A 19,204-nucleotide genomic window follows, 5' to 3' on the forward strand; every position below is an offset into this window, starting at 1 on the left:
GTATAAATATCGAGCTCCCTGCGAGTTCCGTGGAATCTGCAGCAGCACTATGACGTGCAGCAGGTATACTGTGCAGCCATGGCATATGTTGTGGCATTGCTCGCCAACTATATATCGACTCACCGGTAGTCGAAGGAAATGCCGGGCAGAATCCGCGTGTAGTTAACGGCCCTCTGCTGGAAGGTGATCCAGCTGGTCTGTACTTCAGCTCCGTGTATCTTGTCATTCACGATGATCACGTCACAGTAGAAGAGGTATTCGCAGGGAGCCTCCCCTGGGTACATGACCGACAGGACGGCGCCCCTTCCCACGGTGCAGAGGATTTTCTTCACTGAAATCGAATTGCAAAAGTAACATCACATTGTACGCGTATACGCCAGATAGAGCGGGCATCATATGTACTCGCGGCAGTCACTGTGAACATATGAATGAGTCTACTGCAAAGCCTTGTCGTTAAATATTGCACATATACGTACGGCATGGTAGCCGATCGACATGAAGCATGGCTCGTGTTGTTTGGTAGTCAGGCTACGACTGACTCGCATGATTGTTTTCAGCTTCTTGATTCTGCGACATGGGTTGTGTTGCGCAATAGCTTTTGGTTTTTTTTTTTTTGTGCAGCCTCATACTCTTAAAGGGGTCCTGAACCTCTCCTAAGGATTGGTGAAAAAAAAAAAAAAAACGCAACCTGGGGTAGCATACGCTGCTGTGAACGTCTCAGCCAAATTTTGCAGTCGAGCGCGGCGCGTGTAGCTCGAAACCGCCGTGCGAAGTCACATTTCTTTTTTTGACGAAGACTGTCTTCAACAGACGCCTTCTGCTCATTCTTTTCGCGACTGCCACATTTCGTCACGTAGCAGGTGTAACGCGGCTGCCATCGACAGCTGACATCAATCAAGAAAGGTATCTAGATCGCTGCACTTATTCTCGCTGTTACTGCGTATATTTTATTATCGACGTAGTTCATTAAACAGGCTCAGACACGCGGCCCCACCCGCCAGGGAAGGGATGGAACTTTTGGCACGCTGCTTATCAGGGTCGACTCGACATTCATCTAGCCTCGAAACACGCGAAACTACAGGTCGGAATAGCTGTTCTATAGAAAGCCTTCTATTGCAACTGTAGCTGTGCGCTTGCCAGCGCGTGCTGACTCGTCGTCGCTCCTGGCTTGATATGTCTCGGCAGACTTCGCTTCGTGTTCATAAGCCGCTGCGCAAACATGCGCAATTTGGATGTGGCTACTATCCGTCGCGGTCAAGCTGGTGCAGGATAAAGCTCGCTGCGGCTCGCCGAGGATAACAGCGTGCTCTGATCGGTATCTGAAGGGCGACATGACTCAACACAGTCGTCTGCTTCCCGAGTTGCACATCCTCGACGTGTGCCGTCATCTTAGTCGTAGCTCGTTAAGTAAGGAATATTTTCAACGCGAGTCCGCACTGCGGCATCCATCGCTCAGCCGACGTTGGCGCTGTCGACCTACTCGCAGGAGCGAACATGAGGATGAAGTTTGTTCAACCATCGAAAAAGTGTTTGATAGACGTGGATAGAAGTGCGGAACGATATGAGCTACTCACGTCACTCGGGGCCAGAATAGCCGCACGTATATAATATATATATATATATATAGTACACTACTAAACGCGAACTAAACTGAACACGCGAACTTAAACTTTAAGCTGACGCATAGCCTCCGAGTTCGGCGTGTCCTAGGCGCCAAAATCAGAAGCAGTGGCGTCTGTGTGAACATCCAAAAATCAAATTTGAACTGCGGGTTACGGTGACGTTCACCAGACGGAGCGTTGTGGGAACCACCAACGTCTCCTAGATAGCACGCCTGTGCACACTGCTCTAATCACGTCGTGCTGCTTGGGCCGAAATTTCCACTGCCGAGCACGGCAAGACGAAAGCGGTGACGTCAATAGCACCGCAACTTATTCGAGAGCGTCGCCATTAGATTCTATGGCATACTATGGTCGGGGAAGCTAGGATGACGTCAAGGATCGAAGTGCACAGGTCTTGAGCTATCTAGGAGGCGTTGGTACCATTCGCTCCACCGTAGTCTTTCGCAGTGAAAGGCACCGAGGAAGGACCGGAAGCACCGCGGATGGCATCAAGGCGACCTTTGATTGCCAATAACACCGCTTCTGCTGAACGCATTGAAGTACTTTTTCGTGCAAAGTATTTCCTAAACAGTCTATTTTAACGTCAAGCGCATTTCGCGACGTCGACAACGAAAGTTGTTCAGGACCCCTTGAGCTCCAGTTAGGCTGCAGCTATAGGTGAATAAGTCAATAAGTGAACTCTGCATGATTGCAAAATACCGCACGTGGAACGGTGTCCCGTAATGGGATGTATATATTTTTTTTTTACTCTTTAAATACACGTAATAAACTGTTTGACAGAACAGCACTCCACGTAGCCGTAACTATTATTTGGATCATTGCTTCACACACTCCTACCATTAACAATGTCTAAAGGCTAACTGCAACGAAATTTCACTGTCGCTAAATTTCTTATAAATGGGCAGTATATACCACCTAGAGATCTTGGGAGCGCCACAGTGCTCGCAATTGTATAGTTTTCGTGTTAGTAGCCTTTAAACAGCTCCTAAACGGACGACGACGAGTGCAGATGGTGGCTGCGGCTTTTATGGAAGCCCCAGTTCCGTTATCTTGCAGTGCGCTGCGGCGGGCGCAGCCTTATATCAGAGGTATAATAATAGGCGGTATGATATGATATGATATGATATGATATGATATGATATGTGTATATATTTATTAGGTGTTCATGCAATATAGGCTTATAAAAGCTCGTAACCATTTAGACCCAATAATATCTGTGTACATCGTCGCGACTATGCTCCAGTGAAAACCCCTTCCGATTTATTATGATGCGGGGACAGACATGCTGCATCTCTGAACTGTACAAGGTCGGCTCCCGCCGGACAACAGCGAAATGCATGCTGCTGGCCCAGCGCTGCCGGTGAGATAGAGAACGCCCTGCCGCTTGTTCGTCGCCAGTCACGATGCAGCCGGCCTTGTTCACCGAACGCACGCTTGAGAGCAGCACAATACCACTGCGCGAGCACTCCGTCACGTGGCTTTTTTTTTTTTCATATTTCGTGGGCTTTCATTTGCCACCCGGCAAAAATGACCATGTGAGACGTATCGCAAAGGAAACAACTCGATCGGTGGTTTATGATGGTGCTCTACAAGTCTGCGTGTCATACTTGGGGTCCTCAGCCAATAACTAAATATGTGGGTAAATAAACTTAATTAGTGGGTTATGGGGAAATCAACAAAAATTCTCCGAAATTCTATAGGCTATTGCAAACAGTATGCGTTTGGCTCAATTCGCTTCCGACGCGCCTTTCATGTTCAAATTCTTGGCTCAAGTTATGTTGGACACCCTGTATATATACAGGGACACCATATATATATATATATATATATATATAGCACGAACAGAAAAGCTGGTCAGCTTAAACTGCCAGTTGTGTATGACTTGCCCTATTTGACTCACGAAATTTCATTCGAATCGGTCATATGGTGGCCTATGTCGGGAGCACGCCTGCGTTCTGCGTGCATGTAAATAGGAAAATCGCAACTGACCCATAAAAATTATGGGGCCTTACGTGCGAAAACTACTATCTGGTCTTGAGGCACGCCGTTGTGGGGAACTCAGGAAATTCGTACCAGCTGGGGTTCTTTAACGCGCACTAAGTACACGGGTGCTTTTCGCATTACGGCCCCATTGAAATGCGGCCGTCGCGGCCAGGATTCGATCCCGCGACCTCCTGCGTAGCAGCCCAACAATTGGCCCATAGCTACGCTCTCAGAAAAACGGTAGTAAAAAGTTAGTAACCGTGGCTGTCACTATTTCCGTCGGACATTTAATAATTTTTTACTGGAAATATACTGACACAAATAATCTATGCAGGTGCATTGTGGCTATGTTAGCGAAGACCTACCACCTCGTCTTGGTGGCTGTCGAATATGCCAAGTAGTGACAGTTTAACGCAATATATGGGTTTTCTTTTTCATTGTGTTTGATTAACAATTACGTGGTATGTTGTCGCGCATATCCATACAAACAATTAGCTATAAAATTTAGGCCCTACATTCACAGGTGCTCCCCCCGGGCACTGCTATAAGTACTCCTAAAATCTTTCTTGAACTATGCATACATGTCGCGTAGTAAATGTGTTGTTCTGTATGTGGGCCGCTCTTGTTAATCACTCGTTCATGACTTTCCGCGCATAGTTGCCCAAAGTTGTACCTCCCTGGTAAGTTTGACCATTAGATACCATGACAAATGAATGCGACAAAAGAATACACTTCTCGTTTTTCATTTGTTTGCCTTTGTGGGCTTTTATAATGGCATTGACCTAATATGACCACCGAAATGGTGCTTATAAATAAAATAACTCCATCTATTTGGCTGGTAACTATAGTACAGTCATGTTAGTAGCGGTTACTAGGGTTTGTACTTGGTAAGTGAGCAAGCACATTGGTAACGATTACTGCCTATATTTCGGTAGTAAGGTTACCACCACTATATACCGTCATAACCTGCATATGTTACCGTGTAGTGAATGCTGTAGCAAACATTTAGCCTATGTTTGGTAGCTACAACGCCATTTTTTCTATGATTGTTCAGTCTTCTATTGACAGTTTGTCACTTTCTTTGGCGTTTCACGAAATAAGCATACGAGTCACTCCTGTTTAGACAACCTGCTCGCAAGCGTAAGCGCACTCCGCGTATTATTGCAGTGGCTGTCTGTCGCTTACCTATTGGCCCCAGCGTGGTCGTCGTAGGCTTGGGTGTCGTCGTAGGCTTGGGTGTCGTCGTAGGCTTGGGAGTCGTCGTAGGCTTGGGGGTCGTCGCAGGCTTGGGGGTCGTCGTAGGCTTGGGGGTCGTCGTAGGCTTGGGGGTCGTCGTAGGCTTGGGGGTCGTCGTAGGCTTGGGGGTCGTCGTAGGCTTGGGGGTCGTCGTAGGTTTGGGGGTCGTCGTAGGTTTGGGAGTTGTAGTAGGCTCAGGCATCAGCGCGGGCTCTGTAAAGACGACGCGGCAACGCAATCGTCAGTACCACCGTGAAGCAGAATATTTCTGGAAACATTAAAGAATAACGTCGGAATCGATTGACATACTACATGCCTGGTAAGTAATGGGGCAGGAAGAGACTGAAATTGAAGGCAACAAAGAAGGCACGAATACATCGGCGCCGATTTGATTCCCCTCTGTTCTCAACGTTAAATTAATATTAACCCTCTGACAGGCTAATTTTGTTTAAAATGCAGCGGCACGTGTAACCTTGCTCTCGGACAAATGTCCACGCTAGTACGTATCGTACATATCGCTAGTACATTGCGCTTGTTTCTTTTTTGCTGGCATCTAATGCGTGCGCACCATGCACTATGTTATGTTACAAAGACATGGCCGTTGCAGGCAGCCTATGCGGGCTGCGCAGGTAACAAGAGCGGGCGCACGTAGACTCCTCGCAGTAAGCATTCAGAACGGCTGAAACGAGTTGGTGCAGCCATTCTCCACTCCTGCGTTCATGGTTGGCCTTATGTCAGAGACCTACTACAAAGGAATTCCAGCTTGGTTGAAATGTTTATAAATGATTAGCACGTGCTCTTGAATCAATTTCGGCTAATGGACATTGCTGGTAATTCTCTTTTTTTATTATTGTAGGCTTCAGCACAACGCTTAAGCGACGGCGCGCGCACCTTGGAGGGAGCGCGTTTGACTAGCAAATCTCCTCCGGGATTTTTACAGTGTGCGGCGGGCAGCCGCGGCTGCTGCTAGAGCCGATGACGTATATGCGCTAAGACATGAACGATAGGCAAAGAGGAGACACACGTAGCGCGACTATCAACTTGTTTGTTCAAAAGTCCAGTCGTAACTTGTATACGCTTAAACACGTGACACTTGACATACTTGCTCACTGCCCTCATTACGCGTCCAAAAACCGAAAGTTTCTTTTCTGTCAACGTCAGGGACGCTATAACCTGATACGAATTTGGCTGTCTTCTACAAAGGTACTGCGTCGTTAGGGTCCGCCCTTCTGATAATGCATTAAGTGACGCGTTCAAGCACTCCGCGTTAAGCGTGTAATTGATTACGAGGTTTTAAACATGTGCGTCGCCATTGATCGAAGCGGCGCTTCTCCTTTCAGTTTTCAGCCGCTCCCGCCCTATAGACGTCGTTAGCCCAATTGACGTCAGTTGGATGAGCTATCCAAATGGCTACCAAGGTCACGTCATGGATAATTTTTCTTTGTTCGTAATAGTTGGAATGTTGGTTAATTTGTTTCTATAAATAAAGAAACAGAAAGAGGAAACACTACAATTTATCACTACGCTCAAGTACTTCCGGCACACAGAAAGTGTCGTCTGGTTGTGTTCTGTGTTCTCCGTGTTGACCCGAGCTGCGCGGTCAGTGTTGGTTTCGACCTTTCATTTCACGAGCACTTGTTACGTTGTGTGCTGCAAATTTAGCGATCGGGGACATGTAAAGCTGCAGCATCGTGTCCTCCCTGCAAGGCAACATTTGAATGGAATGGCTGCAGCGCACTGCGCTGTCGTATTCCATCAGCGCCAGCATCTACGTATTTGCGGCCTTCACGCTAGAGGATTACGACTACAATAGAGTTTTAGCGTGTGCGGTATTCGGGTCAACGCGAGCGCAAACGGACTGGGCGTTCTTGCGGATGAGCGGAGGCCCACACGTGATCGCCCGGCACGGTGGAGCCACCTAGTGAAACAGAGCTCAACCAGACAATATTGTAGTAACCAAGCGCATTCTACTTTGGTGCTGGTGCACGAATTTTCTGCAAGAACATAATCGCGAACGCGTTATCTTTTTTAAATGTCTAAAAAGGTTTTACACTTGGTTGCAGCAATAGTAGCTCTGTGGTTGGTTGGTCAAGCTCTGCGCCACCAGGTGGCTGCAGCATGCAGGGTGATCCGGTCGCTTGCGTTTACACATCATCATCATCACAGCGGTATTAGTATGGAGGAGCCTTATTTTACGCCTCCGCCCATCCGTCAAAACGCCCAGCTCGCCTGCGGTTACTGATATAGGGAGTTATAGCTCAGCGGGCCAGCGTAAACGCCAGTGCGAAGGCACGGTACAACATGCGCAGTGGCGCCTACGCTGGCCCGCTGGCTCTCTAATACCGGACACGCTCGGCTCTGTGACGAACGCTCGCAACGCACGCTGTTTGCTGCTTAGAGAGCTCTCGCGGGTGATGGACGGCCACGAGGCTAGCGGAGAGCATCGACATGTTTGCAGAGCGCAAAAGACGAGGACTGAAGGAAGAAGACAACACAGGCGCTGACTTCAAGTGATATTTGTTTGCGAAACCGCCAGAATTATATACACGAGCAAAAACACCGAGGACAGCTTACACATCAAATGATAGAGGCTGACAAGATATACCGGATGGGTGACCTTTGCATCAGCATGCCGTCTATTACCCTCACCAAAACGATGCAATAGGGGTTCATGACGATGAGCAAAACGTGAACAAGGTGGAAGCAGGAGCCAACGTTTCGACAAGTGGACTTGTCTTCTTCACAGCGACGTATGCTATCCTCGCCACAGTATATATAGATGGGGTTCTTCTAAAGGGGACAGGGTATAAGACGGGAGGGTGCGGCAACGAGAGAAGGTGTGTTAGCGTGTCGAATTGAGAGTAAAGGAATGCTGTGCACAAGGACAAGGACAAGGCCAGGGCCACCCCCCCCCCCCACCCCCCCCGGTCTGTCAACGCACGCGTGTTAGCCGGCGTGTCAAGGGCATCTGACACGCCGGCTGAATAAAAAGAAAGAGGAAAGGAAAGGGGAAAAAGACATTGCAACCAATAGACAAGACATTGCAACCAATAGGCATAAACGTTTCAAATGGAGCATTAGAATCTATTCGCTATGCTAAATTTCAAGCTATAGGCAACAGCACTTACTTTGATTTCTTGGAGCTTTTTTTTCCCCGTTTCCTTCCCTCTTTCTTTTTTTTCAGCCGGAGTGTCAGACGCCCTTGACACGCCGGCTAACATGCCTGCTTTGACAGTCCGGGGGGGGGGGGGGGGGGGGGAAGGAGGGCCTTGTGCACAGCATTCCTTTACTCTCAATTCGACACGCTAACACACCTTCCCTCGTTGCCGCACCCTCCCGCCTTACACCCTCTCCTCTTTAGAAGAACCTCACCTATATATACTGTGGCGAGGAAAGCATACGTCGCCTATAAGAAAAGTCCACTTGTCGAAACGTTGGCTCCTGCTTTCACCTTGTTCACGTTTTGCACATCGTCTTGAATTTCCATCTCCCGCATTCCCCGCGTTTTCAATAAGGGTTCATGTGTGACATAATACAAAAGTTGTTTTTTCATTCCTTTTGCTCACGTATATAGTTCTGGCGATTTCGCAAACAAAGATCAAATGAAGTACGCTCAAAGGGGGTGCGATTGAGACGAGAACCAATATGGTGCCTCCGAAGAGCGTGTTCCCACCCTGAAAGCCTGGCTTGGGGTGGAAGCGCTTTTGTATACGCTCAAAGGGGGTGTGACTGAGATGAGAACCAGTATGGCGCCTGCGAAGATTGTGTCCATACCCTGAAGACCTGGCTTGGTATCGAAGTGTTTTCGTATGCGCTGAAAGGGGGTGCGACTGAGATGAGAACCAATATGGTGCCTGCGAAGACCGTCTCCCCACCATGAAAGCCTTGCTTGGTATCGAGGTGCCCTACGTGCATGGAGGAAGAAAACTGAGGAGAGGCCCTACCCCCTCCGCGCACTTGGAGAAAAGTGTGGAGGAAATGACGTAGTAGGTTCTCCTATTTCTTGCTGATTTTTTTTATTTCTTTGCCGTGGCGGCCACGCCTTTCGGGCCACAATGGCGGCTTTGTTTTGGTTCTGTGCGCTCACACGTGTTGCTCCGTAGGTTTCGTACCGTGGCAAAGGCACTGTGCGGGCAGGTTCGCGTTGGTCTCCGTGTTTTGTTGCGCTGCGTTAGCTGGACCGTGCTCTTCCGGATTTTGCTGTGGCCAGGTGGGACAGGAGGAACTAAAGTTCGTGAAATGAACGCGCATGCAACGCTGTACGCAATGTACCGCACCACGGCAATGGCAACGGACGATGGAATATCCGCGGGAAATATTGCCCTCTTTGGCGGAATCATGCTAACGTGCTAGCGATTGTTTAGTATTGCTGCGGAGCGCGCGCGTCCGAGCACCGCGGTGGTGCGCAGCGCGGCGTGGTTTCGCGAGAAATGTAAACAAGAGAGGAGAGCTGGCCCGATAGGTGGAGCAACGCCATGAGCAACGCCAACTTCCGGCTTCACTTTAGCTTCACAAAGAGTGAAGTCAGGGCCTCTCCTGAGTTTCCTTCCTCTATGCCTACGTGCAATTAGATGGTGGCGCCGCCGCGCGGAGCGGCGCGAAGGCATTCCTCGCGAATGTTGTTGCACACATAGCAAAGCAGTGCGCGTGCTTAAAGCGCAAATTCGAAATGCATCCAAATTATTGGATGCTCGAACAATTGTTTCAACTGTTCACTGGGAACAGTTTGTTTTTTTTCGTGTCTGAACACGAGCGCACCTCCGTGACCAGCTAGAGTGGTGGATAAGCAGTCTGCGCCGCATACAGTAAGTGTTTGTTGACATCGAAGCGCCTGCATGCACACGCATCTAAATCGTGCTGACAACTTGCTTAATTCCATTAGAACCCTAATCCAACTGAATGGAAGCCAACGGCATGCCGGAAAATTTGTAGCGTGCCCTTCATTGGCAATGAGACGTCATAAAATCCTGTGTCTAGCTCCCTCGCATGTGTCGTCAAATTTCCCTCAATCCTAGCGCAAGGTGAATGGTGCCGCCCCGGAAAAAAAGTCGCACAATCAACGCGCCCGCCTTTTAAGGGCACAGTGCCTACGAAAAGAGATTTCTATCTCGCTTCAAAAAGATGAGGTTATCACTGTGACATCGCCTGGTGCACTTTTCGAGAAAGGAAAAAGAAAAACACTCTCAGAAGGCTATACTCGGGGCAACGCAGACAATGTACTGAGCCTGTAAAAGTTACTTATGCTTGTCATATCATGCACACATTCCATACGTGTCATTCATGTTCAGGTCATGACATGTCATGAGTGTGATGTGATGCATGCATGCCATTCGTGTCCTGCATGTCATCTCGTGGATGCACGTCACTCTTCTCGTGCCATGTCATGCATGCACATCACTATCATGATATGAATGCCATGGCATGTGTGCTACGCTATTGATGTTACGTGTTTCATTTCATGTCCACATGTCATACATCTCACACGTCTGCATTTCATTCCATTCATGATGTCACGTGATGTCATGATGTCATGGTATTCCATCAGGCGTGCATCTTACAATGTCATGATATGTCATGAATGACATTACATTCATGTCATGTCACGCGTGTTACGGATGCGGCGAATTGCGATGTTGATGCTACTGAAGGCAAAAAAAAAAAAAAAAAAACAGAAACGTGATGCAGCGTCCGTGAAGTTGGCTTCTCTGCAGCGCGGCGGAACATTTGCCGTCGTTTTAGTCCACGTGATTGCGCTCAGCGACTAGCGGCGCGAGCGCAGAAAGGAAAAGATAGGCACAACACTGCTTTTCTTTGGGAACAAATACAGGGACACTTGGACTATGGGGAGTGGCTTTCCACCTGGTGCAGATCCGATGAAAAATAAGAGGGCGCGGCGGCACATCTGGCGCTCGGTCATCAGTAGATGCACTTTGCTCCCTGAAAAGTCCAGACTAATGTCGTGCGTTCAGACAGTCGCGTCAGCGGCTGTGTTAGTGTTTCGTATAAAGGTAACGCGACTTCTATGAGCGGTGCGAGTGGTCCTGTACAGGAGCGTCGACGGAAGAATGTCCAGGTTGTGCGCCGATGAGTCCAGCACGTCTTACGATTCCACTCAAAAGGGGCAAAACAGTAGAAATCCTATGTGTTACTGTCGCACGAATCTCACCGACTGCCCTCAAATTTTTGCACTGCGACGGCTTCTTCAAGTACAAGCCAACGTGCTCAACCACAATTTGAATTCCTTTGAACAACATTGGACAACTGCTGACTTATAGAAAGAAAAAAATATTCATGCATTTTTTCTCCTCTGTGTATTTATACGACAAATTGTTTTACCCATTCTAGACTCTGACATCAGCTAGCGCTGTTGTAATTCGCGTTTCACTACGATTGAAGGCATATTGAACTTGTACACGCGCACTTATTTCTCGAACAACAGCTCTCCTTTTCTCGTTGTCAAATGACATTCAATTACGGGCGCGTTGAAGCAGCTACGAAAATAGCGCTACTAAATATATTGAGACATTAAAGCGCTTCATCTTTTTTCAGTTCACGGGGCGCGAATGCCGGCCAACACACGAGCGTGCTCATCCCGCGAGGTGCTCATTCGGCACAGCTTCACCACCCACGTGATTGCAGGCGCCTTTCGAGGCATGTGTGACGGATCACGGATTCCACGTGCACTTGAAAACGATGTATGGACTTACTAGTGGTCGCCACAGTAGTCGGCTTGGCAGTCCGTGGTGGCGAGGATGGAGAGCTCGACGAATAAGAAGAGGGCCCAGAATCGTCATGACCAGAGTCGCCACCTTCATCGGCTGTGTCTGCAAGGTGACGACATGGAAACTGGAATAAGCTGTTCGGCGCCATAACCATCCCTTCTGAAAACCCCCCGATGTTAAATAACATCATCTGACATGCAGGAAAAACGGGTTTTTACATGGTAACCCTACGTTTCATACCGGATTATTTCATATTGTAGCTATGGGGCACACGGTTTATTTTTCTTCTTTCAAGCGAAACTTGTATTGGCTCACAAGTGGAGTTGTCGTGCTCATGCAAAAGTCCAGTTGCTCCCAGAGCTGCGCAGCTGCGGAAAAGGGCCGTTTGATGAGTTGACAGCTGCGCCGGCGCCTGAGCGTGAGTCGTTAGCAAGGATTCCAGCTGCATAGGCGCGCGCTCACGCTACGCGCAAACCAATCAGAGTCGTTTCGCTGTCGCCGGGGAAACTGCATGAAAGAGTTTCGCGCGCGCCGCGCCAGCTTCGTTTCTGTTCAGTTCAGTCTTGCCAAACGGAGCAAACGGCCACGCGTTGTGCGTTCCCCCGAGGAACGGGCAGCGTTCGACGAGCGATGGCCAGAACTCGCGCGTCAAAGGGCTCGCCGTCGGCGCGCCGATCCAGCCGTTAAAGCCGCCCGAGCCCCGGCAATCCGATAGCAACGAGAAGATCATACTGATCTGAGGGAGTGCGAGGCCGAAGCAATCCGAAACCGTTATTTGTAGCTTACTTAACCGTGACGAAGGTCAGGTGCACGCAGGAGAAGCTTCGCTTACCTCAATTTTCCGGTAAAGGAAGGGTTGGCCATATTTTCAGTACGGATGTCCTTTGATTACTTGTGATACACAGGCAAAGAGACAGATGGCGCTTTTTATGGGGTGACTGCGAGTGTGTTCACGCGGCGTTTGTCATGATTCAGGGGATATTTTCTAGTCGAAAAGAACTAACACTAAAATAGTATCTTGCTGAAAACATCCCAGTTTGATTTTGCTCATACTCGTCTGCAACCTCTTATAGGCCAACTGCAACGGAATTTCACTAGGGCTAAATTGCGTATAAACGCTTACAATATGCGATCAGTGTAACCTCGACAAAACCGCAGGGCTGGTAATATTGCTACGGAACAGTATTTGCGGTGACGAAGCGGCGAGCAGTGTGAAGACGACGCGGACGATTAGAGGCTAGCGCGGGCTGTTGCCCCTTGGCCAAGTGCGGCGTATTTCCTTGTAAATATACTGGTATATAGCTTTTTGTCTGTGTCTTCCTATGTAACAATATTTTAATTTTCTTATTATCAGGCTTTAAACAGCGCCCAAGCAGACGACGTGGGCATCTGGCGATGAGCGGCAGTGATGCGGATATGCCGAAAAGTTTCGAAACCGCACACGACTACTCTCTCAGTTGCGCCTGGGCGCAACATTTGCAAGTTAACATGGTTTCTCTCTCGGCATGCTTTCTCGTTGCGCTCGTGATCTGAGGTGTCGGGTGCTCGCACACGTACCTGAACACGAGCGATGGCTGCGAAGGGGGGGAGGGGATCAGAGATTCTGTAAGAGTCCATCTAGTGGACATGTTCATTTCTCCTGCTGCTGAAGTGCTGATTGGCTGGGCTGAGGTACGCGTCAGAAGGACACAGTCAATCAGCATTGCAGCGGCAGACGAAATGGACGTATCCACTAAGTGGACTCTTACAGAATACCCCCTAGCACGAAACGCTGCGTAAAGGAAGGCCGAACACATCTTTTCCGTGTCAGCTTTCAGAGCCGAAGCGTCCATCGCGCCACAGCAGAGAAGAGCGACGTGGTACAGCCGGCGCGCACAAAGCACGTATACTGTACATGAAGCTGCACGGGGTATACATTTCACGAGCACAGTCTTTTAGAGAAACCACGCAAGATCTGCTTGCCAAACGCTTTCTCGTGATGACTATAGAAGTACTACAAGCCGCGGTGGTGCCCTAAAAGCAAAGTGCGTTCATGGGCGAGATTCTCGAGCGATCATTTCCGGTGGTGCATAGAGAAATTTCTAGCGTCTCTACATCGGACGCCTCGTAGACGACCGACAGCCTTTCTGACACACGGCACCAGAAACGCTGTCAGCAGGAAACGCATGCCGCATTTGTCACGAAGGAGAATGTGACCTGGCGGCCGTGGGTGCGTAGATGCGGTGGCAAACCATGGAGCATTGCGATGCCACTACAGCGAAATGGCCGAAATACCGCGAGAAACTTGCCGATAGAATGTCCTGCCTGTCCGGCCATGACTTAATGCGCGCTTTGCACCATTGCTGCGGCCGGGCTAGGAGGCCCGAGCCTTAACTGCTTGTCATGCTTTTACTATAGATGGTGGTAGTAGTCCTGATCGGTCGATGAGTCCGCTGTTAACAGCGTGCCAGGCAGCGCGGCCGGTGAAGTCGGATACGTTATGCTGCGGACACGACAAGATCACTAAAATTTAACCGTGAGCGAGTTACAGATGGCCCACAAAAGTGCGACGATCAGTTGTGACCGCCGTACAAGCGCGCGGTAAGCGATCGCTTTGTTGTTTGTCCAAGGCGCAAACTCCAACGCGTTTGCCTCAGTGAATTCCTAACTGTATATATGCCAACATGCTGCATGGTCAGCCAAGCTAGCTCGTGATGAACTCTGCTCCAGCAGTTCCGATGCGAAATATATATGACATGTTATATTGCCACGCCAGACTGTATAGTGTCCAAATTTCGTCTACGCAGCGTAACTGTGCCGGGCGCGAATCGTTTCGCTACGCCGGAGTATATACTGGCGCCTTTTATAGCTTGGTCATCCGAATGCGCTCTTCTCCGAGCGGTGACAGAACGCATCGAGGCCTCTGCTCGTCAAACGCAGACGATCGCATACACAAAACCGGCTTGACTCAGAGAACTTCGCATTAAAAGAACCTCACGGGCGTACAACGGCGTGGGCAGAGCGCACGAAGCAGCTTGCAGAGTGTATACTAATTCTTCGGCTAGCAGACGTGCGGGACCTGTCCGCTGATATACACTGGAACGCTGTACAAGCAAGCTAGAAGCAGACGACCACGGTGCTGGTTCTCTACAGTATAAGATACGTCACTTCCGTCGAGTTGTTATGGCGGCGATTTTTTTTTTTTTTACATTTTCGGCATAAAGAACATCGGCTTTTGCGAGCCTTTTCCGAGGAACCTATTCGCATTTGATGCGTACGATTTTCCACAGAGACTATTGAATGTCTAAATTTTTCGAAACTGGGATTTTTACGCGGTACAGAATCCAGTTGCAGTTGGTCTGTAATGGGCACCTTTAAGACAGGAATTCATGGGTTAGTTATAACTATATAACTGAATGAAACGCACTCGGCTTTGTTTGCGTAAAATGGTCCATGTTCTTCTTTATGCTGGTGCATGATAGTTGGAATGACACGTATTACGTCCTAATGGAAGCTTGTTGCAACCGGTTAATCGCGCGACAAATCAAACCGCGAGAAGTACAGTTTTCACGTATTGGTATTTCGAGTGTAGAGCAGCAGGTCGGACACACGGCGCGATCGCAAGCTGTCACGGGAGGCACGGCACGACGTGCGGGAAGTCTGAAATATTGCTGCTACGATACTTGAAGCCTCTTTTGGCCTTTCAAGACTGGTTCTAAATTAGCTGGATGCCTTTGCTCGTAGGAGTTGGCGTTGCGATGAACGGCTTTTCTTTTTTTTTTTGTCTAGGAGACAAATGGTACAACACGGAGAGCGACACAGCGTACGACGACCGCGACAAACCGTTAGAACGTGATGGAACTTGCATAGCACTATGCCAGCTTGATTATCGAGAGCCATTGTTCAGATATGCTCACCGGTGGATGACGACCCAGACGTGGTGAGCAAGATAACGCCGACTACAGCCGCCAGCAGTAGACAGAGGCCGATGACCACGTACATTTTCTTGTCGCTGGAGCCCCTGCGAGGCGTTTATTGCCAAGACGATCAGCAATGGGACACCGTATACCCAACATCCACCCGGAAGCTTTAGCATAGCGTAAGCATTCGGTAGAGAGTGCATGCTTACGCGTATGAATGCGAAAGCATTATACCGTTTCTATTGACTTGGGAACGTCGTGAACACGCTGATTGTATAGAGTCATCACATCGCGCCACCTCCTCCCCATTTGCTGGCGTCGTCACGTGACCAATGACGCACGCACTAAGCCACACGTGTCGCCAGCCAGATGGCTGCGACGTGACGCGTGCAATGATTGACGCACGCACTATAGGCATATCGAAATCAGCTGCCCGGAATCAGCTCCCCCGATTCCGGCTGACCGGAATCGGGGGAGCTGCTGGTGGCGTCGAAGAATCTTTCTCGGTCGCCTCGCACCCGGAGGCCGGGGTTCGATTCCCACCCGATCCAAAAGGTAACAAGTTTTGTTTTCAAAGCCATTAATTTACCTTGTCTAAAGGAAGCTTCCTGAGAAATTTGACATCGACACGTGCATTTTTTGACATGTTTTACTCTGCCCCGTCGGCCATTTTTATGGTACCATCGTACAGGTCACGGATTATCGCGGCGCCCTAAACGGCGCCCGTGCTGGCAGCGCCGTCACGTGACCGTCGGCAGCGCCGTCACGTGAGGAACGCGTTTTTGGGGCCCGCCTCGAGTGGCCATTCTGCACACCTCCCCATTCTAGCCAACCTAGCTGTGCGCTGCACGCACAGCGTAGAAAATGGCGGCGCCTTTGCGGTTACCGATTTCAATGCATGGTCGTTATGCGGAATGTGCGTTTAAAAGTTTGATATATTAACTCGATGGTCTGTTTGTGTTTGTGCGCATGTGTTTTATAAGGCGCTTCACAAACCAAATGCTTCCTGACAGCACTCAATGCAACGTCAATTCTACGTCACCAGTGGGCATATTCGATTATTCGTCCCTGACAGACCGGAACTGCTCGACGCTGTGCTGCCAGTCAATGAGAGCACAGTCCGGGACCGTAAGGGATGGATAGTCCCCGAAAGCATTCCTGCAACCACGTGTGAGTGATTTTGTAAGTCGAAATCCTTAAGCGTGGTTTCTTCCACGTTTTCGAACTCAATACAAAACGCGTTGTCTGAAACATAATCTGGCAGTTACACTTAATAAATTTCAAGACAGTGGGTATGCCCCCTCCCCCCCCCCCCCAAAAGAAGAATCGGAATCTATTTCGCTCAGCTACAGATTATATTTTTCAATTATGATTATGTAAAATGTGCGTGCTATTATTGCATGCCCCCGTTTGACGCACTTCGTCGTAACAACCGATTTTTTTCTGGCAGCATTAGACGCAAAATTTTTATGGTGCTCGAGCATTTTACATTTGTAGGTTCTCTTCGGCTGTAATCTTCGTTGTAACCAGATTATTTTGTCAGTTACCATTAGACATTGTTTCTTTTTCTTTTAAACTACTGAATCAAAGTGACGATTTGCCACTTTTTATTTGGATACTTTGAACGTCACTGCGTTAAGTTTCGTCGAAAAGATATTGTGCTCATTTCCTTATGATCGTGGGAGGCCTAGGCCCAGCCGACTGAACTGCTGGTGCTCATTAAAATTCCCTCTCTCTCTCTCTCTCTCTCTCATTTCTTTATGAGTGTGAACTCAGCGTGGTTATTGTTTCAAACACAATGCTTTTCTTCATTAACGTGCTAACTTGGGCTCGTTAGTAAATGTTTGAAGAAAACGAGTATGCTTTTTCTTCTTGCAGCTGTCATGTACCGTGGCTCCTGGGCTTTCGTCGAGCTGCTGATTGCAGCTTTTAGCCCAGAAGTATATGCAGCAGCTGTTGCTGGAAAAAGTTGATTTGATTCGAAACAAAGAGGCCCAGTAGAGCCACTTTGAGCCAGTTGGCAAGCTCTTCGAGAGGTTATTCATCTTGCGCGTGTTGTGGTGCATCAGTGACTTTCAGGCTTTCTCTACTGTCCTGCATGTCCATCTCAATGGTCTGACCGGTGACATTAGGCGCGCATCAGGCTGGACTTCACGATGCCGGTCAGCGTCGAATGTATCTAATACGGGGATAGCTACTCGGGGCTTGCCAAAGCGTTGATCAAGATTGGTGTGCAGCAATTACTAACTTTGAATCTTGGGTAAAGACTTCAGTGTTAATGCAATACTTACTCCTGGCCTCCTGCTGCAAAAAAAAAAATAATAATAATGTCGGAAACTTGAGTTCTCCGAGAACCACAATACGGGAAAGGCAACGCGTCGGAAATAGAACACTGGCTGCGCAGAAAGACTAGACTCATCAAGAGATTCTGGTTCGTCCGTGCTCATTTCGAAGCCAAGGTGAGTATTCATTATGCCTTTATTTGCTCGAATTTAAGTTACTGTTCATTACTCTGGGTGACAAATACAGCATCCAACACCCAGATACTCTTCCTAATATAAAAGAAAACGATTCGCGCAGTTGCAAATGCGACTGTGTTATCGCAATTCGTCCCAAACGCTTATATAATGAAATTGTACTTGTACACGATTTGTTTGAGGACATATTCGCGTGCTTTTAAAGAAGCACAATAATACAAAATTAGTTTGTTTTTACACCAAACATCTTATTCAGTGCAACAAAAAAGAACAATTATATATTGCCTAAATGTCAATATTTTCCTATATCAACATAAACACGAATTACTTTTTTCTGCTTAGGAGGAATTGTCGGAATTGTCGGTTGGGACATGATCGACTGAACGGCAGCGCACGTAATGAGATACAGAAGGACGTTAGCAGAATAAACTTTATTGAAAACTGGCTGAAAGCATTGATGAAAACATTGGTTTAAACGTTTCTTGAAAACATTAAAACTCGCAGACCCACGGTGGCTGATGTGCCCGTGGGTCTGCGAGCTTTAGTGTTCGTCTATGTTTCATTAAATGCACTGCCGTTCTATCACGGGTACCTTCTGCATTGCGCAGACTAACTGTGGAGTAGAATATGCTACCTCCCCCCCCCCCCCCCCCCTATAGCCGGTTAGTATTCTTCTGTTTCACTAACGTACATGTTCCGTATATTGTTGTGTATGTTCATATTGTACGTACGGCGGCATCTGGTGACTTCTTTAAGATCACGAATATTATAAACCTGGGCACTAAATTGTACTACAGCTTCTTGCGCATATCTTGCCACCTGAGTGCACTTAAAACTGTCTGTTGATTCTGATTCTGGTGTTCACGTAGAGAAATGAAAGCTGCGTTATGCTATTATGCCTATATGTTAAACTATTTAGCGTCTGTTATGCTAATCCCATTTGATTATTATACTTATGGTATATGCGCAAACTTTCACATTGCTAATACTCATCTGAAACTTGCGTAACAATGTGACAAAGTTTTTAATCTACTCTAACCAATCGTTTAGATGCTGCCAACAATGTTTTGTCATTGTTTTTCTTCTTAGGGTTGGTGAGGTTTGTCAAAAAGTCGTTATGACTGATTTTCCTCTCGCCAACCTCAGTTTCTTATAAAAGAAAACAAATAAACAATTACTGATTGATTGATTGGTTGATTGATTCATTCATTGATTGGTTGATTTATTGATTGAATCTCTGGGGTCATCTGTCATCACGCTGCGTG

General features: G+C 48.2%; 1 protein-coding gene across 1 annotated transcript in view; it reads right to left on the bottom strand.

Moving 5' to 3' along the window:
• The window catches only part of LOC126534489 (uncharacterized), a 44,260-nt gene that overhangs the window by 7,641 nt on the left and 17,415 nt on the right, over positions 1 to 19,204 (bottom strand). Inside the window, exons 2-5 of the mRNA XM_050181760.3 lie at positions 15,460 to 15,563; positions 11,549 to 11,665; positions 4,791 to 5,054; positions 124 to 331 (exon numbers count right to left, since the gene is read on the bottom strand). Coding sequence (XP_050037717.3) covers positions 124 to 331; positions 4,791 to 5,054; positions 11,549 to 11,665; positions 15,460 to 15,563 — 693 coding nt within the window. The remainder of the gene's footprint in view (positions 1 to 123; positions 332 to 4,790; positions 5,055 to 11,548; positions 11,666 to 15,459; positions 15,564 to 19,204) is intronic.

The sequence above is a fragment of the Dermacentor andersoni genome, chromosome 7, assembly GCF_023375885.2.
Source record: "Dermacentor andersoni chromosome 7, qqDerAnde1_hic_scaffold, whole genome shotgun sequence".
In the NCBI taxonomy this organism is placed as follows: domain Eukaryota; kingdom Metazoa; phylum Arthropoda; class Arachnida; order Ixodida; family Ixodidae; genus Dermacentor; species Dermacentor andersoni.